This window comes from Physeter macrocephalus, chromosome 10 (genome assembly GCF_002837175.3).
Source record: "Physeter macrocephalus isolate SW-GA chromosome 10, ASM283717v5, whole genome shotgun sequence".
In the NCBI taxonomy this organism is placed as follows: Eukaryota; Metazoa; Chordata; class Mammalia; order Artiodactyla; family Physeteridae; genus Physeter; species Physeter macrocephalus.
In genome coordinates, this window is record NC_041223.1 from 22772699 (window position 1) to 22790479 (window position 17781).

General features: G+C 36.2%; 1 protein-coding gene across 1 annotated transcript in view; it reads right to left on the reverse strand.

The window, feature by feature from the left end:
• Positions 1 to 17781, reverse strand: part of VTA1 (vesicle trafficking 1) — a 74084-nt gene that overhangs the window by 17334 nt on the left and 38969 nt on the right. The window contains exons 5-6 of the mRNA XM_024122601.3: positions 11959 to 12067; positions 2470 to 2643 (exon numbers count right to left, since the gene is read on the reverse strand). Of these exons, the coding sequence (XP_023978369.1) occupies positions 2470 to 2643; positions 11959 to 12067 (283 nt within the window). The remainder of the gene's footprint in view (positions 1 to 2469; positions 2644 to 11958; positions 12068 to 17781) is intronic.

Genomic DNA, 17781 nt, shown 5'->3' on the forward strand with positions numbered 1-17781 from the left:
GCAATCCCACTACTGGGCATATACCCTGAGAAAACCATAATTCACAAAGAGTCATGTACCACAATGTTCATTGCAGCTCTATTTACTATAGCCAGGACGTGGAAGCAACCTAAGTGTCCATCGACAGATGAATGGATAAAGAAAATGTGGCACATATATACAATGGAATATTACTCAGCCATAAAAAGAAACGAAATTGAGTTATTTGTAGTGAGGTGGATGGACCCTGAGTCTGTCATACAGAGTGAAGTGAGAAAGAGAAAAACAAATACTGTATGTTAATACATATATATGGAATCTAAGAAAAAAAAATGGTTCTGATGAACCTAGGGGCAGGAAAGGAATAAAGATGCGGACATAGAGAACAAACTTGAGGACACAGGGAGAGGGAAGGGTAAGCTGGGATGAAGTGAGAGAGCAGCACTGACATATATACACTACCAAATGTAAAGTAGATAGCTAGTGGGAAGCAGCCTCATAGCACAGGGAGATCAGCTCGGTGCTTTGTTACCACCTAGAGGGGTGGGATAGGGAGGGTGGGAGGGAGACGCAAGACGGAGGGGATATGGGGATGTATATATACACATATAGCTGATTCACTTTGTTATACAGCAGAAACTAACACAACACTGTAAAGCAATTACACTCCAATAAAGATGTTAAAAAAAGAAAAAAGATAACCAACAAGGACCTACTGTATAGCAAAGGAAACTCTACTCAATATTCTGGTAAAATATACGTGAAAAGAAAAAGAAAAAAAAAAGGAAAAGGAAGCTAATTTGCTGAACACTGATTTTGTGTTAGGCATAGTAATCAATTTTTATACTTCTTCCCCTTTAATAATTGAAACAACTATGAGAAGTATGATTAATCTCATTTTAAAAGAGGGAATAACCTCGGTTGGGGACTGAGTAACAGTTGAGTTTGTGGTTTAGCAAGGAGTAGAAACTAATAACTAATACTATGTGACTCCCAAGTGTATTTTATTCTCACTTCACCCTTCTGTAAGGATGCTTGTGTTGGAGGCTCTTGGTCAGTTTTTAAACTTACTATCTCAATAGTATAACTTGAGCAGTATTTATCAAAGGCAAATACATCTAAATACGTAGCAGGTTTTGCTTACTTCATTCTACCCTGGAAATACTGAATATTCCCAAAAGATAATAAAATATTTAAAACAGTGTTCCATGAAATTTTACTTACAAAACTAATGGAAACTGGTCTATTAATTCCATCACATAGACCTTAAAGCAATGAAAAGTCAGGCAGGGTAAAATATACAGAATGATGATACTAAAGAGATCAGTGTTAAAATTATCATGTTCATCAATATGCTTAAAGACAAAAATGTCTGCATTATTTGTAGATGATATGAAGTTGAAAGCTTTAAAATAGGAGGAAAGAAACTAATCATAATTGCTGCTACAAGGGTCAAAACAGAAAACTCTTAAATGTTGTTCAACTCATGCAAAATAACCTAAATGGTTTGGGTAAACTGAGGCTGAAAATTTGAAAGTCAATGAAGTAATGGTGAATAACTGCAATAGTAGAAATCAAGGTGCAAAGACAACTTTTATTCTATTAATTAAATATTTTGAAATATACAGGTTACTACCATAGATTACCCTTATGCTGAGACAAAAGTTTAAAAACAATTTTTGGAAAAAAAATTAAAATTAATTAAATTTAAGATTTATTTAAACTATGGTTTTAAATGCCCGTCTCTTTGGAAGTAAGGGTGATACTCTGTCAACAATACAAGTAAACAAGAGTATCTGCAACTTTCAAAAGTTTATCTTATGACATTGACTTATTCCTGGAGACTACTTTTGTCAGATATTTTTTTCTATGAAAACGCAGACATATAGTACTAATTTATTCAAAGATAGCAGGCATCACTTCTGTGGTTTATTTTTAGACACGTTTGCAATATTAAAAAAACAAACAAACCCAAACCCCCTCCTTTCACTTGTCTGTGAATCCACTGCTATTGAGATTCTGTGCCTCAAAGCTTGCTCCTTCATCAATAAAACCCATGTTGAGGGCAGAGGCAGGGTCCTAAGGGAATAAGTCAAGAAAAATGAATCTTGCGATCACAGTGGGAACCTGACAGACACATCCTATAAGCCCCACTCACCTCAGTGCTATTCTTGAACAGTGAAGGGGAAAGAAAGGCAGAGGAAGAAAAAGAAAACAGCCACACACACGAAAAGCACAGGAACTTTACTTATTAATAAAACATAAGGTCAATAGTAATCAATTGCACATAAATATTTTGTCATTTCTTAAAAAATTAAAATACAACTAATATTAAAACTTCAGTGAAAAGGATTTAATTTTTTGGTGGGTTCAAGTAGAACTTAAAGATCTTATCATGCTTTAGGACCATCATTATGAGGCACAAATATGAGAAGTGCAGTTGTTATTTATGAAAGGAGAGTTCAAACTCATTAAGCTTCAATTTCTTACCTGTGCTATGAGGCACTTCTGCTGGGGTATTAGCTGGAGCGTGGGCACCAGGAGGAATCTGTATTCCAGTATAGCTGCTTGATGGCATGTTGCTTGGGTCATACGTTGAAGATGACGGCTGAGGTGGCTGACTGGGCAGAGAGGCTGCTCCAGCGTCTTCATTTTCCTCAACATCTATTATATAATATACATGCAATGTTAAATGAGGTCCACACAGTCCCTGATTCATGGGGTTTTTGTACGATGGTGCAAAAGTGATAGAAACTCAGTAGAAACCATACTTTGAATTTTGATCTTTTCCCAGGCTAGCGATATGCAGTATAGTACTCTGTGATGCTGGGCAGCTGCAGCCACAGCTCCCAGTCAGCCACGCAATCACAAGGGTAAAAAACCGATACACTTACAGCCATTTTGTTTTTCACTTTCAGTACACTATTCAGTAAATTACATGAGATATTCAACACTTTATTATAAAACAGGCTTTGTGTTAGATGACTTTGCCCAACTGTGGGCTACTGTAAGTGTTCTGAGCACTTTTAAGGTAGGCTGGGCTAAGCTATGATGTTCAGTAAGGTAAGTGTATTAAATGCATTTTCAAATTATGTTACCAATTTATGATGGGTTATCAGGATATATAACACCATTGTAAGTCGAGGAAGATCTGTATTTTGAAATAGAAATGCCAAATATTCTTATTCTGCTATACGGACATGACAGACATTTGAATGTAATTCTATTTAATGCAACTGATAAGCAGCTTCTCTTGTTTTAATTTTTTTCCTTTTCTTAAAACAGTTGTGCCTTGCAGTATGATCAACATTTCTTTAAATTAATACCTTCCAACTCTGTAAAATCTTTGCATATATTACATTTTTCTTAAAAATAAATTTTCTTTAAACCCATTCTTTAAATTTATGAAAAATGGAGGACATTTTTGGCAAAACATGTCACATTTATGCTCTCCATAAGAACTCTACTTTCTGACAGCTGCCTTTTACTCAATATTTATTGTTTACTAGCTATTAAATGATTACCTGTGTGTTCAACAAATTAATCAACAAAAACAAAGGAATAAAATTTAACATTGAGCTGTCTATGTAGAAAGGAGTAATAAGAGAGCCACTTTTGGGAATTTTACTAAAGTAAAGTTGTAGATGTATGTATACTTTATATATATATCATTTTCTCCCATATTAGAGAACTCTAACACTAATACATCCTGGGAAGGAAAAAACAAACAAACAAAAAACCCCCCAACACTTTTTAGAGATACTGGCAAGTGATCAAAAGCTGGTAGAAATTAAAGTGAAGATGGCCCTTGAGAGAGAGAGAAATCTCACCAGGTTAAGTCTGCTTTCATGTGGTTTTTCACCTGAGGGCACCCAAAAGTCTATGCAAAAGAAAGAGTTGCAAAGAAGTGAGCCTTGAAATGTGTGTACAAACTTCAGCTAAATACCTATATGGCCCTGAACTATGCACGCACACTCAGGGAAGATTCTAAGGGGCCTGAAGAAAGCAACAGCCTTAAAGCTGAAAGAAAAGAGGGGCAGTGTTTGAGTTCAGGCAAGTTAATCGTCTGCTAGAACAAGAATCAAGACTTTGTAGAGGAAGATAACTGAATGCAAAGCTACAAGATGTTATCAATAATAAAAATTATTAGAAATATGCGGGCGGGGGGGAGGAAAATGTGACCAGAGTTAGTAGAAAAAGAGAGCCTATAGAAAAAGACCCCAGCATGCCCAGATACTGAAATTAGCAGAAAATAACTTTAAAGCAGGTATTATAAATACATTCAAGGCCACAGAGAAAAATGTAGTCATAATGAATGAAAGAAGAAAAATTCACCAGAGAAAAGAAAACTGTAAGAGGGAGCAGAAGCAGATGGGACTAACAGAAAACAAATGGCAAGAACAGTAGGCTTAAATACAGTAATAATTACATGAAATGTAAATGGCTAAACACTATTTTGAAAGCTGATGTTGAAAGACTGAAAAATAAAAGACACACTTATGTGCTTTAAGACTAAGATATGTTTAAACTGAAAGGATGAAAATAGATACCATGTAAATATCAAGAGGCAAAAGCTGAAAGTGGCTAATTTCAGTAACAGACAAAACAGAATTCATGTCAAGGAATATTAGCAGAGATATAATTGGATGTTTCATAATGATGAAAAGGTTAGGTCAATTTAAAAAAAAAAAGAAATTGTAGGGCTTCACTGGTGGTGCAGTGGTTAAGAATCCACCTGCCAATGCAGGGGACACGGGTTGGAGCCCTGGTCCGGGAAGATCCCACACGCCGCAGTGCAACTAAGCCCGTGCGCCACAACTACTGAGCCTGAGCTCTAGAGCCCGCGAGCCAAAACTACTGGGCCTGCATCTCACACCTACTGAAGCCCACGCACCTAGAGTCCGTGCTCTGTAACAAAAGAAGCCACCACAATAAGAAGCCGGCGCACTGCAATGAGCACCGCAATGAAAAGTAGCCCCCGCACGCCGCAATTAGAGAAAGCCCACGTGCAGCAACGAAGACCCAATGCAGCCAAAAATAAATAAATAAATAAATAAATTTACATATATTAAAAAAAAGCAATTGTAAAGGTGTATGTGCCTAATAAAATAACAAAGTTTCTAGTGAAAAAAAGCTGACAGAACTAGTAAAATCCCCATAGTTGGAGAATAAAATATCAATTAAAATATTAATTAAAATATACCCTCATTTAATTCATATTCACAGAACACCACATCTAATAAATGCAGAATACATTCTTTTCAAATGCACATGCAACATTCACCAAGACATAATATTTTGGGCCATGATACAAATCTTAATGAACTTTGAAATGCTGAAATCTTACCAAAAAAAATGTTCTCTGACCAAAACAGAACTAAATTTAGACAGCTAGGGCTTCCCTGGTGGCACAGTGGTTGAGAATCCGCCTGCCGATGCAGGGGACACGGGTTTGTGCCCCGGTCCGGGAAGATCCCACATGCCGCGGAGCTGCTGGGCCCGTGGGCCACGGCCGCTGAGCCTGCGCATCCGGAGCCTGTGCTCCGCAACGGGAGAGGCCACAACAGTGAGAGGCCCGCGTACCGCAAAAACAACAACAACAAAAAAACTAAGCAAACAGGAAACTAATTTGTATGTTTGCTTTTTACAGTGGTATGAATTAACGATTCTGACTCTATCATGTTTTCCAGACGTGAACAAATGAGTGAATAAGTTAAAGATAAGGATTTGTAGTGTTGAAGAATGAATGCTTTCTTGTTCTGCTTTCTGAGAGGGACCAGAAGCAATGATATACCAGTAACAATGAGTACAGCTAGTGCCCAGGACTTGGCTTCTAAATATCATTCTTCACTAAAAAAGGACTCAGAGCTCTTTAAAGAAAGGCTCATTCCAGGGGCTGGGGCAAAGAAAGAACTAGATATACTTGGAGCATTCTGAAGTGCTAGAAAGCAAGGAAGGAAGTACAAATCTCCAAGAAGGATAGAAATATATAAAAAAAGACACATAAGCCAGTTTGGAAAACTCCCACTGTATGATTCTGGCACAATTTGACCATTATAATAAGAATGGATAGTACTGGGTTATAATCACTGCATATAAATTCATGATCACATACTAACATAATTAAATGAATAAATATACAAATGGAGGAGACAGGAAAAGCTCTTCCTTATAGTATAATGCCAATTAATTAATATATAAGGAAGGATGGTATTAGAAAATCATCAGGAGATGCTAAACATAGTGGATAAAGTCTCATAAAAAATAGAATACTTGGGGCTTCCCTGGTGGCACAGTGGTTGAGAGTCCGCCTGCCGATGCAGGGGAACCGGGTTCGCGCCCCGGTCTGGGAGGATCCCATGTGCCGCGGAGCGGCTGGGCCCATGAGCCATGGCCGCTGGGCCTGCGCGTCCGGAGCCTGTGCTCCGCAACCGGAGAGGCCACAACAGTGAGAGGCCCGCGTACCACAAAAAAAAAAAAAAAAAAAAAAAGAATACTTACATGGTTTCAAAGTAACTTCCATAAACTACTTATTAATAACAAAGGAAAAAATAATTTTAAAGTGGAATGATCTAGATGATACCACATTGCCTGAGTGATCAGTTAATAAATATCACCAATATTTCAACAGACTCATACTTCCAATATGGGGTAGAGAGAAATCTATATCATTGTGGTGTATTTCTGCTAAAAACGCACAACCTTAATCGAATTATGAGGCAAAATCAGTCAAACCCAAACTGAGAGACAGAAGTCTACAACTAGCCTGTACTCTTCAAAAACGTCAAGGGAAGAAACACCTAGAAAGGCTGAGGAACCATTTCAGATTAATAAGGAACTAAAGGGACGTGACAACTAGATGCAGTGTATGATCCCAGGCTGGATCTTGGAGGAGGAAAAAAAAAGCTACAGAGGGCATTACTGAATCAACTAATCAAAGCTGAATGAAATACTTTTGGAGTAAAAGAGCATATCTCCAATTTATTTTCAAATACTTCAAAAAAATTTATATATGTAAAATGATACCTTCTTGTAGAACTATAAGCCATTTCCAAGGAGATACTGTTAAAAGTTATGACATTAACACTAGATTATGACACTTTAAGTTTTAGATTAACCATGTATTGACTTATATCTCCCATATTATCTAACCAACAATCTTAATGACAAATATTTACTGAGACTAAAAAATGTTGAAGTTAACTATACCTTAGGCTTTTCCAAAAGAAGGAAACTTTAAATCACTAGAAATTTGAAAGAAACAATACCACCTTCATTAGTTTTTATTGCTGGGGTATAGGTTAATATTGACCACTTAAAAACAATACCATTTTGCAGATACTGAAACCAAGTGGATATGGAAACTTAGAGTTTGAATCTTAACAGATATCCCTTCAGTTGAGCCTAAATTTTTTCTAGAACACTTTTTTGTACCAATCATATGGCTTCCTTAAGTATTTTCTGACAATACGGTGACACAGTACTGTTTTCAAAAATTAAGTATACTTCTTTTTTTCCTTACTCTAAATTAACTAAGGTATAGTATCTATTATTTTTGTACTAGCTTTACTAGAATTCAATTCCAGAATGACAGAAAATTAGACTTTTATTAAACATAATACCTTTTACACCTAGAATATCTTATAAAATTAAAAAACACAAGAGAATATAATGCTACATTGAGAAGAAGAAAAATCAGTTTTAAAGAAGTGTTTTTGCATACATATTCAGATTTAATAACATCCTCTTTTAGAGCCAGAAGCCATTTCTGAGCAGACACTGTTAGATGTTATGACATTAACACCTAATTATGACACCAGGGTATTTTTTTAAATTAACAGGTTGAAAAGTATACAGTGAAAATATTCTCCTTTATATCTAAAAGGATAATTAGTATTCTATAGCTAACAACTTTCTACTATTCAGAAGCTCTATAAAAACTGAAGGAAAATAATGAATAAAAATTACAAGCTCAATTTAAGCCAATTTTGGGAAAGCAAAATAAAAATTACATAGATTTAATAATCTATAGTATTACAGAGGGCTTAAAACAACCATTTCAGAACAAAAGAGATCAAGATAATAATCAAAATGTAACACTTTCAAGAGAAAAAGGTTAAAAAGTTTAAGATTAGAGAAAGTCACTGATGCTGAAAGAGTGCCTGAAAAACAAAATTGATCATTTATTCAGTATTTCAGTGTATCTAGAATGATACCTCTAAATGATATGTTTAAAACAACAAAGATTTTTTTCATGGTGTATTTTCATACATAAGCATATATAAGCAGTAAAGTATCTTTCAAATCAAATGTTTGAGAGTAATTAAGAATATTACATGTATTTTTACATTTACTACACATATGTGTATGTACCTTACATGTAATAAGATAACAGAAGTGTCTCTGCTTCAGACTCCAATCTAATATGATTACTAAAGGTGAAAAAAGGCTGGTTCCATCTTTGATTTGAATTCTTAAGCAACCCATTCCCCCTGGGTGATCCAGCATTTTACTTTGGCTTCACTTCTTCCTTTCAAACTGACAACTCCAAAATTCTACTTTCAGCCTTGACCTTTCTTCTGAAATCTTGGGTAGAATATCTAATCGCTATTGAACTTCTTCAAGTAGTAATCACATTAGCATCTCAATGCTTTCCCTTGACTTTTCCCACCAACCTGCTCATCTTGTATTAGCCATTTCTTTGAATGCAATCACCTTGCCTCTGAGCACAAAAGCCCAAAACAGGAATCATTTTCTGTTTTCTCCCTCTTCTCTCATATTAAACTGTTCCTCGATCCCACTGATTACACTTCCTTAACTATACTTCCTTCTCTTTATTCCCCCTTGGCCAATATCTTACCCAGATTTTCATTATTTATAATTTGGATTACCGCTCCTGGATTCACCTTACAACCTGCAAAGAATTATCTTTCTCCAATTCACTCTCAAAAACATTTTTCTCCTTTTTTTTTCTTTCTTTCAGTTCTTACAGTTAGCCAGTTCTCAATCTGCCTTCCTGCCTTTGAAGATGCTCTTCTTTTCAGTTGTAGCATCCTTACCTTTTTTCTTTACCTGACTTAATTAGTTCAATTTATCTTTTAAGACTCAGCTCAGGCACCACTTCTTACCAACATGTACTATAACTACTTATTAACCTATAGCTCCCCATGAGAATGTAAGCTCTTACAGTACAGGACCATGTCTTATCCAACCCTAATACCCAGGTAATGCCGACAAAATGACTTTAAAAAAGAAAAAAAAAGTTTCTTAAAAAATGAATGAAAAAAATGTATAAGATTTAAAAAATGCAAGCACAAGGGTATGTCCCAGGAAATGGGAGGTCATTACAAATTTGGGGCTCTATACCATGGCTAAATCACAGAAGTGTTTCTCATAATGTTGGTACTATGTTCTCAATGGAAGACTAGATTAAGTTAAGTTGATTGGTTGATTGGGACATTTTCCTGGAAGCCTCAATGGGGAAAATATATATGTATTAAGTCTTGTTATCTGGTTGAGGAAAAAATGCATCCACTTAAATGTAGAATAAGAGCATAGACGTTAGAATTACAAAGATTTGGGTTCAAATCTTAGGTTCCATTAACTAGTCATTAGAGCTTGGATAGGGATGCCCAGCTACCAACAGAATTATATGGGGACTAAATTAGATAATACATGTAAAATGTTTATCACAGTGCCTAACACCTAGCATGTGCTCTATAAATTATAAATATTAGCATAAATTATGAAAATACTCACTTTATTAAACAATATATATTTTATAAGAAACTATAAATACATACATAAAATAGCTCTGCAGAAATTCACATGAAGGAAGACTTTTACAGATAGGCAGGATTCAGACAGGTAAAGAAAGATGAACATTTTAGGAGGGAGAAATGGTTTTAATTAAAGAAAGAGACAAAGGTACTTTCTTGCTGTTAACTTCTATGGATGTAATAAAGGGTTTATATAGGTGTTATGGACTGAACTGTCCCCCCAAAATTCGTATGATGAAGCCGTAACCCCCAATGTGACAGTATTTGGAAACAGGGTTTTTAGAGGTAATTACAGGTTAAATGAGGTCATAAGGGAGGAGCCCTAATCCAACAGGAATGATCTGCGCCTCTCCCTATCCTCTGCCCCCTCTCCTTGACACTCTACCATATGAGAACAGAGAGAAGGTGGTCCTCTGAAAGCCAGGAAGTAGATCTTCACCAGAAACCAAACTCTGCTGGACCTTGATCTTGGATTTTCCAGCCTCCAGAACTGTGAGAAAATAAATGCCTTTTGTTTAAGGCACCCCGTCTACGGTATTTTGCTATGGCAGCCCTAGCAGACTAAGACAACAGGAGTTAGGAGTAGGAAATAAAACTGGTCGGTGCCAGATCGTGGTGAGTCTTGCTTGGTAGGCTAAGGATCTTGGATATTTTCTTTTGGACAACTGGAAGTGACTAATGGTTCTGTAAACAGTAGGACTAACATAAAACATGCATGACTGTGGTCAGTATTAAAGCAGCGAAGGAAGTATGTAAAACATTCCAAAATATTAAATGAAAAAGTGAGAAATAAGGTTGTAGCAATACACTTGAAAAAATCCAATTTCACCGCCATGATGTAAATAACTCCAAAACTTAACCATGTCTTAGAATAGTTAACTTTAAACACTTAATAACTTAAGATTACAGTATTCATGCTATAGTGTTAGTAAAAAGAACAAAGGACTTTGAGTAATAATTCAACTTCTGGTTCTCCTTCTCTGTGGTTCTATGATATCAGGCAGGCCAAAACCCAGAACCTCAATTTCCTCTTCTGTAAAACAGAAATAACATCAACTGTCTCTTGGAGATTTTTGAGGGTATGAGATACATGAAAATGATCTGCAAGCTTTAAGGCATTATATGAATGCAAGGCATTTATTATATGACTGCAAGAAGCATTCTATGTGAAAAAGGCTACCTCAAGATTAAACAAGGATATATCACGAAGTGTCCTTCAGGAATAGATAGTGAAAAATTCATTTGAAATGATGCATAAAAGCTTGCTTCTCTAGGAGAAGAGCTGCAAAAGTAGTTTACACATAGTATTTATATGTAGAACTGCAGTGTTGCTTTTTTACTGAGTGGCATTATAAAATTCTAAATAGTCCTCCAAATGAATGAATAAATAAACCAACCAACCAGATGTAGAACAGTGTGTGTATTACCAATTGTGTGAAAAAAGTGAGGGTATATATTCCTATTTACTAGTAATTTATAAAAAATAATCTGTAAAAATACACAAAAAACTAAAAACATTATTTACTTATTTGGGTTTCAGTAGAATCTGGGAAGATAAAGGGTGTGGTGGAAAGGAGAATTTCACTTCATATTTCTTTTTTCTTTTTTTTTTTTTTTTGCAGTACGCGGGCCTCTCACCGTTGCAGCCTCTCCCATTGCTGAGCACAGGCTCCGGACGCACAGGCTCAGCGGCCATAGCTCACAGGCCCAGCCGCTCCGTGGCATGTGGGATCCTCCCGGACCGGGGCATGAACCCGCGTCCCCTGCATCGGCAGGCGGACTCTCAACCACTGCGCCACCAGGGAAGCCCCCATATTTCTTATATACTGTATAAATTTTTAACCATGTGAAAGTATTACCTGCCCCCCTCCCCCCAAAAAACCCACCTCAGGTATATACAAAATAAATTCAGTGTTCTTTGTGATTTGGAAACATTTTATAGATTAAAAAAGGACTGCCTGTCCCACGTAGGAAAGAAATCTGATTAGAGGCCAGAGACAGATATTAGAGCAGTTGACACAGACAGATATTAGAACAGTTTGGCTTTAATTTTTCACTTGTCCCTAAGTTTATAATTTTACACCTGATTTTGGACCCGATGAAGGAAACAAAATTGTATCACTCCTTCTAAAAACTCTGAATAATAATATATTGAGCAATTATGATTCTACTAAATCATTTTACTTAGATAAATACATACCATTATCTTCTTCAATCCCAACAGGTCCTGCTTGAGGAGTCTCTCCATTCTTCAAACAATTGTGAATATATGTTGCCTTCCACCTTGCATACTTTCTGTGTTTCACATTCTGAAAGAAATATTTTTACGTCAATGTTAGACTGCAGTAAAAAAGTCAACTGAAAATAAACATTATGATGACCTACATCATACTTCTGTGATAAAACCTATTTTTGCACGGTACAGCTCTGAAATATTCTGGCAATCTCCCCACCTTATCACGGGATTCTACCAACTGCCTAGGGTTTGACAGACTTCATGAAAAGCCATCTTCCTCAAGACACATAACTAGTTCTCTTTTGTGGTTTTGCGTTTCAGAAAAGGTCTACAATGGAACTGTAGGAGTGTCCTTTCAGCAAAACTTGCAACTTTTATGCATAGGACAGAAGTAGGCTGAATTGAATTTAAAATTAAACATAAAATAACAACATACTCAACGATTTTCACTAAAGAGGGAAAGATTAATCTGTACAAATATATGAAAACAAACAAACAAAAAACTAAGATGCTATAGTGGTTACAGCAAACACATGAACATTAGACCGACAGCTACGCAAACTTGACCTTTTAACTTATGTTATTTACCAGCTCTAAATCTCAGTTACCTCGGTTCTAAAAAGGGGAAAATAATACATCACTGGGTTGCTGTAAAGAGAAATGGAAAATCAGTGAAGAACCTGCTAGTTGCCTCTTCTTCTTTCCTGACTTATAATTTATGCTACATGCTATAAAATAAGACAAAAATTTGCTTTAAAAATACAAGAGTAAAATCTGTTAGAATTTCAGATGGACTACTGATTTTCAGTTTATATTTTCATTTGACCTTTATTATCATCATGGACCAGTGGCACTGCTAACACCTGGGAGCTTGTTAGAAATGCAGACTCTTCTAGCCCACACCAGACTTAATGAACCACAAACTGCACTGCATCAAGACCCCCCAGGTGATCTGTATGCACATTAAAGTTGGAGAGAACACATGACTTTATTATGTTGAAAACAACTGTAATTTGCCTTTTGTAAAGATCCACTAAGTCATCAATAACTACAAGTACTGCATACAGCCCAGATACTTAGTTGAGTATTCTGTAATGTGAGATTCTCTACATACTACTATAGATAAGTAGTACAATATACAGAAACCTAAAGAAAAAGTAACCCTTCAAATTACTGAATTTGTATATTTAACTTCTCTTCTCTTATAAAACAATCCTCTCATATATTCCATTTTTTAAAAAGTTGATTCTCATTTTCTTCCAGGTACAATTATATTTTGCTCCACTTCCCCTTACCTGGTTGTTACCACAACCTTGAAATTTAGGCAGGTCATGTTTTACTCACACTAAGGCTCTGAGACATTAAAAGACTGGCTCAATGTAAATACAGATTAACCTGGCATTCAAGGCCTTCTACATTGTGGACATGGCTTCACTCTCATTTCCTACCATTTCCCTCAATTCAGCTGGGATTCTGCCTCACCTGCAGTCTTTCTCGTGCTATTCTGCCTGTCTCATACGGTTTCCTCTTCTGCCAAAAGTCTCCTCTTCTCTTAGGTTCAGTTCAAATGTTTATTCCCGTACGAGCTACCCTGACTCCCAGCAAGTCAACAGCTATTTATCATTTACTCAAGTCAGGCACCATGCTAAGTGCTAGAGGTAATGGGATGAACAAGTTAGGCATGAGCTTTGGAGTCCAATGTGAAAGCCAGGCAAAAACTTCCATCACTAAATGTGATACCTGTATTATCTGAAGTCCATAATATTTTCTTCATCTTTTTCTCTTAGGATTCTATAATCCCAACATTATAGAGATGAGGAAGTGGCATTACAAAAGTAAAATGACTTACCCCATGTCACACTAGTAGTCAACCCAGCCATTCAATTTAGGGCTGTTCTGATAAGCTACAATTAGCAAACTGCAATTTGCAATTTAGACAGGAATATATATAATAAGGGAAAGTGTGCTTTTTTAAAATTATTATTTTTTTAACACCTTTATTGGAGTATAATTGCTTTACAATGGTTAGTTTCTGCTGTATAACAAAGGGAATCAGATATATGTATACATATATGCCCATATCCCCTCCCTCTTGTGTCTCCCTCCCACCCTCCATATCCCACCCCTCTAGGCGGTGGCAAAGCACTGAGCTGATCTCCCTGTGCTATGCGGCTTCTCCCACTACCTATTTTACATTTTTTAGTGTATATATGTCCATGCCACTCTCTCTCTTTGTCCCAGCTTACCCTTCCCCCTCCCCGTGTCCTCAAGTCCATTCTCCACATCTAAGTCTTTATTCCTGTCCTGCTCCTAGGTTCTTCAGAACCAGAAAATGGGCTTTTAAATGGTACTTTAAATATAAAGAGAATCATTTTGAAAGTAAATGAATAAATTGCTTAGGAAAGTTTAAGTTACCTTCTTTTGGAGCCTTTTAAAAATGAGACAGATTTTCTTTGGTCTGAAATAATTTACCATTGTCTAATGACTTAACTGGGTAAATCATATTGTAATGACTTTAGAAGGTTCCTTCATTCCTAATTTCATAGTACGAACAGTGTAGAGACATTTAAACCATGTTGGGTTCCTTCATTAGTATGTGAAGTTTAAAAAACATTACTCTAACCTGAAATGGGTTCATTTTAATAAATACATTTAAAAAAATTTCTCCAAAGCAGATAAATCAACACAACAGTTTGATTTTTATTCCACACTTTTTCCAAGACACCCCTAGAAACTGGTGCTTAAATTTTGAGCAGATTTTGGCAGTTGTAACTCAAAACTAATTCACCTTTTCATTGTTTTCTTTAAAATAAAGGATGCTAGGGCTTCCCTGGTGGCGCAGTGGTTGCGCGTCCACCTGCCGATGCAGGGGAACCGGGTTCGCGCCCCGGTCTGGGAGGAAAAAAAAAAAAAAAAAAAAAAAAAAAAAAAAAGGATGCTAAATATTAAACAATATTTGAAGAGGAGAATTTCAAGATGTCAATATTTTTGAAATCTTTTAACTTCTTTTGGCTGATTAGACATCCTTTCTGGGAAATAGGAATTACAAGAAGAACTTTTACTTCTGTCCCTGGCATCTATGTTCCTGTTTTGTTACTGGATTGATGAGAGTCACTGACAACTGCAAATTTTAGCCACTAAGTCAGCAGTGGTTAAATAAGAATTTTCATTTAATTTTTAAATCATCTGCACTCGCTACACTGAAGAATGACTGGCCAGCAAACACCAATCATATGTTAAAACAGGGGTTCTCAAACCTGGTGCATGTAAGAATCATATTAGGGTGTAATAAAAAAATAAATTCCTGGGACTTCCCTGGTGATCCAGTGGTTAAGACTTCACCTTCCAATGCAGGGGGTACGGGTTTGATCCCTGGTTGGGAAGCTAAGATCCCACATGCCTCACGGCCAAAAAACCAAAACATAAAACAGAAGCAATATTGTAACAAATTCAATAAAGACTTTAAAAAAATGGTCCACATGAAAAAAAAAATTCCTGGCCCAAATTATAGAAAACCTTATATAAATCATTCTCCATTAGCATACCAAAAGCCACCTTGAAAGAGAATGCTTTATTTTTTAATTTTTTTAAACATCTTTATTGGAGTATAATTGCTTTACAATGGTGTGTCACAGAATGCTTTATATTCGCTGTCTCCAATTCTTCCTCTTGAACCCATAAAAACCCCAAGTTTTTATCCCTAGCATGCACTGCAACTGCTTTTGTCAAGGTTAAGGATTACTTCTCTTGCTAAATCCAAAGCTTAGATGTCATCTTACTTGTCCCCATTAACGTGGAAAGTTGAGTACTCCCTCCTCCTCGCAACCCCCTTTTCACTTGCTTTCCTGGTTATCAAGGTCTTCTGGTTTTGCCTCACTGGGTGTTCCTTTTCAGACCTTCACAGCGAGATTCTTTCTCATCTCCAGGGTGGGGAGTGCCACAGACTTCAGTTCTTAGACTTCTCGTCTTGTTTTCAACACTTTACCTTGACGGATCTCTTCCAGCCTAATGGCTTTAAATACTGTGCGGTCAACTCCAAACTCATATTCTCTGCTCAGACCTCTCTTCTGAACTTCAGGATATATACATTCAACTCAGCATTTCACTTGTACATCTGATAGCTCAAAACATCCAAAGTTCAAAACCGACTTCAGATCTTCCCGCTACTCAATTCGTTTCCTCCACGTCAGTAAATGTCTTGTAGTTGTTCAAGCCCCAACCTCTGAATTCATTTTTGAGCCCTCTATTTCTCTCATATTCTACCAATGAATCTTAAATTCTGTCAGTTCTACATTCAAAATGTATCCAGTTTCTCACCATGTCTTCTATTGCAATTTCTGGTCTGAGCCACCACTGCCCTCACTTTGATTATTAATAATATACTAACGGTGCCCCTATTTCCACCCTTGTCCATTATAATGCAAGTAATAACACTTTAAAGATAGCAGTCAAATCCTGTCAACTCTATTTGAACTCCCCTTCCCCACCGTCACCTGCCAGCACTTTCCTCACTCTAGATTCAGCCACATTGTATTCCTTGCTGTGTCTTGAACTTTAACAGGTAACTGTGCTGTTCACAAATCTTTGCATTTTCTCTTGTCTCTTCCTGGAACATCTGTATGATTCACTCCCTTACCTTCTTCAGGGCTTTGCTAAAATGTTGCCTTCTTAGTGAGACATTCCCCAAATACCTTATTTAAATTGACCTTCCTATCCCTACCATGGGATCCCTACCATGATATTTATCATGACATACTATACATTTTATGTGTTTCTTTGCTTATTGTCTGTCTTCACCAGAGGAATGTGATTACCATGAGGGCACGGATTTAATCCACTGCTGTATTACTACTGCCTAGAACAGTGTTTGGCATGTAGTAGACATTAACAAATATTTGGTGAATGAATGAATGGACAGTAGATTCTGGAATCCATTTTTTTTTTCTTTTAAATCAAGTACCACAAACGATTCTGAAGCTGGCTGTCCTAGATCGGCACTAAGAAAACACTGAACTGGAATGAAACACTTTTTGCTAACAAATAAATGTGAACATTAAACTTCAGTACACAGTTTCACTTAAGCTTGCAGGGAGGGGTCAGTGGATAGGGTGAAGGGTGTCCTTGAAACCCCCTGAATTATATGAAAAAAAAGCAACACACATATGCATGGGAGAGAAGCCACAGCTTTCATAACATTTCAAAGTAGTTAGTGACACAAAAGAAAATAAGAATCTCTAAGTTGGTGGTAACATCACAGATAACACATTTATACTCTTAGGCCCTCAATTCTCCCAAGTATATTACACAAACAAGGGCTCTATATAACTCCCAGGAACACTGAACATAGCACAATGAGAAACACTTTAAAAATACATATTCAACAAACTTACTATCATGATTCAAATATTAAAGTGTTATCACAAATTACATGTATTTCCTGGAGACTTATTCAAAATTTTTATACCTTTATATTTTTCAAAGCAACTAGAATTTTATAAAACAAATTTTAAAAATGAGAGTAAAACTGTATCAAAAAATCTTAACTATAATACACAAATACTTAAATTTATTCTATTTTTATAATATTTGAAAGGTACATTCCAATTAGCTGAAAGATATCCAAAGAAGGTATGAACATGAACTATTTAAAACTTAATCCACCAGGGCAAGAAAAGAAGCCAATGCTATCTTTTGGGGGGAAAAAAAAAGAAAAAAAAAATATATTGTATTATATATATATATATAATATATATATATATATATATATATATACACATAGTTTTGTGA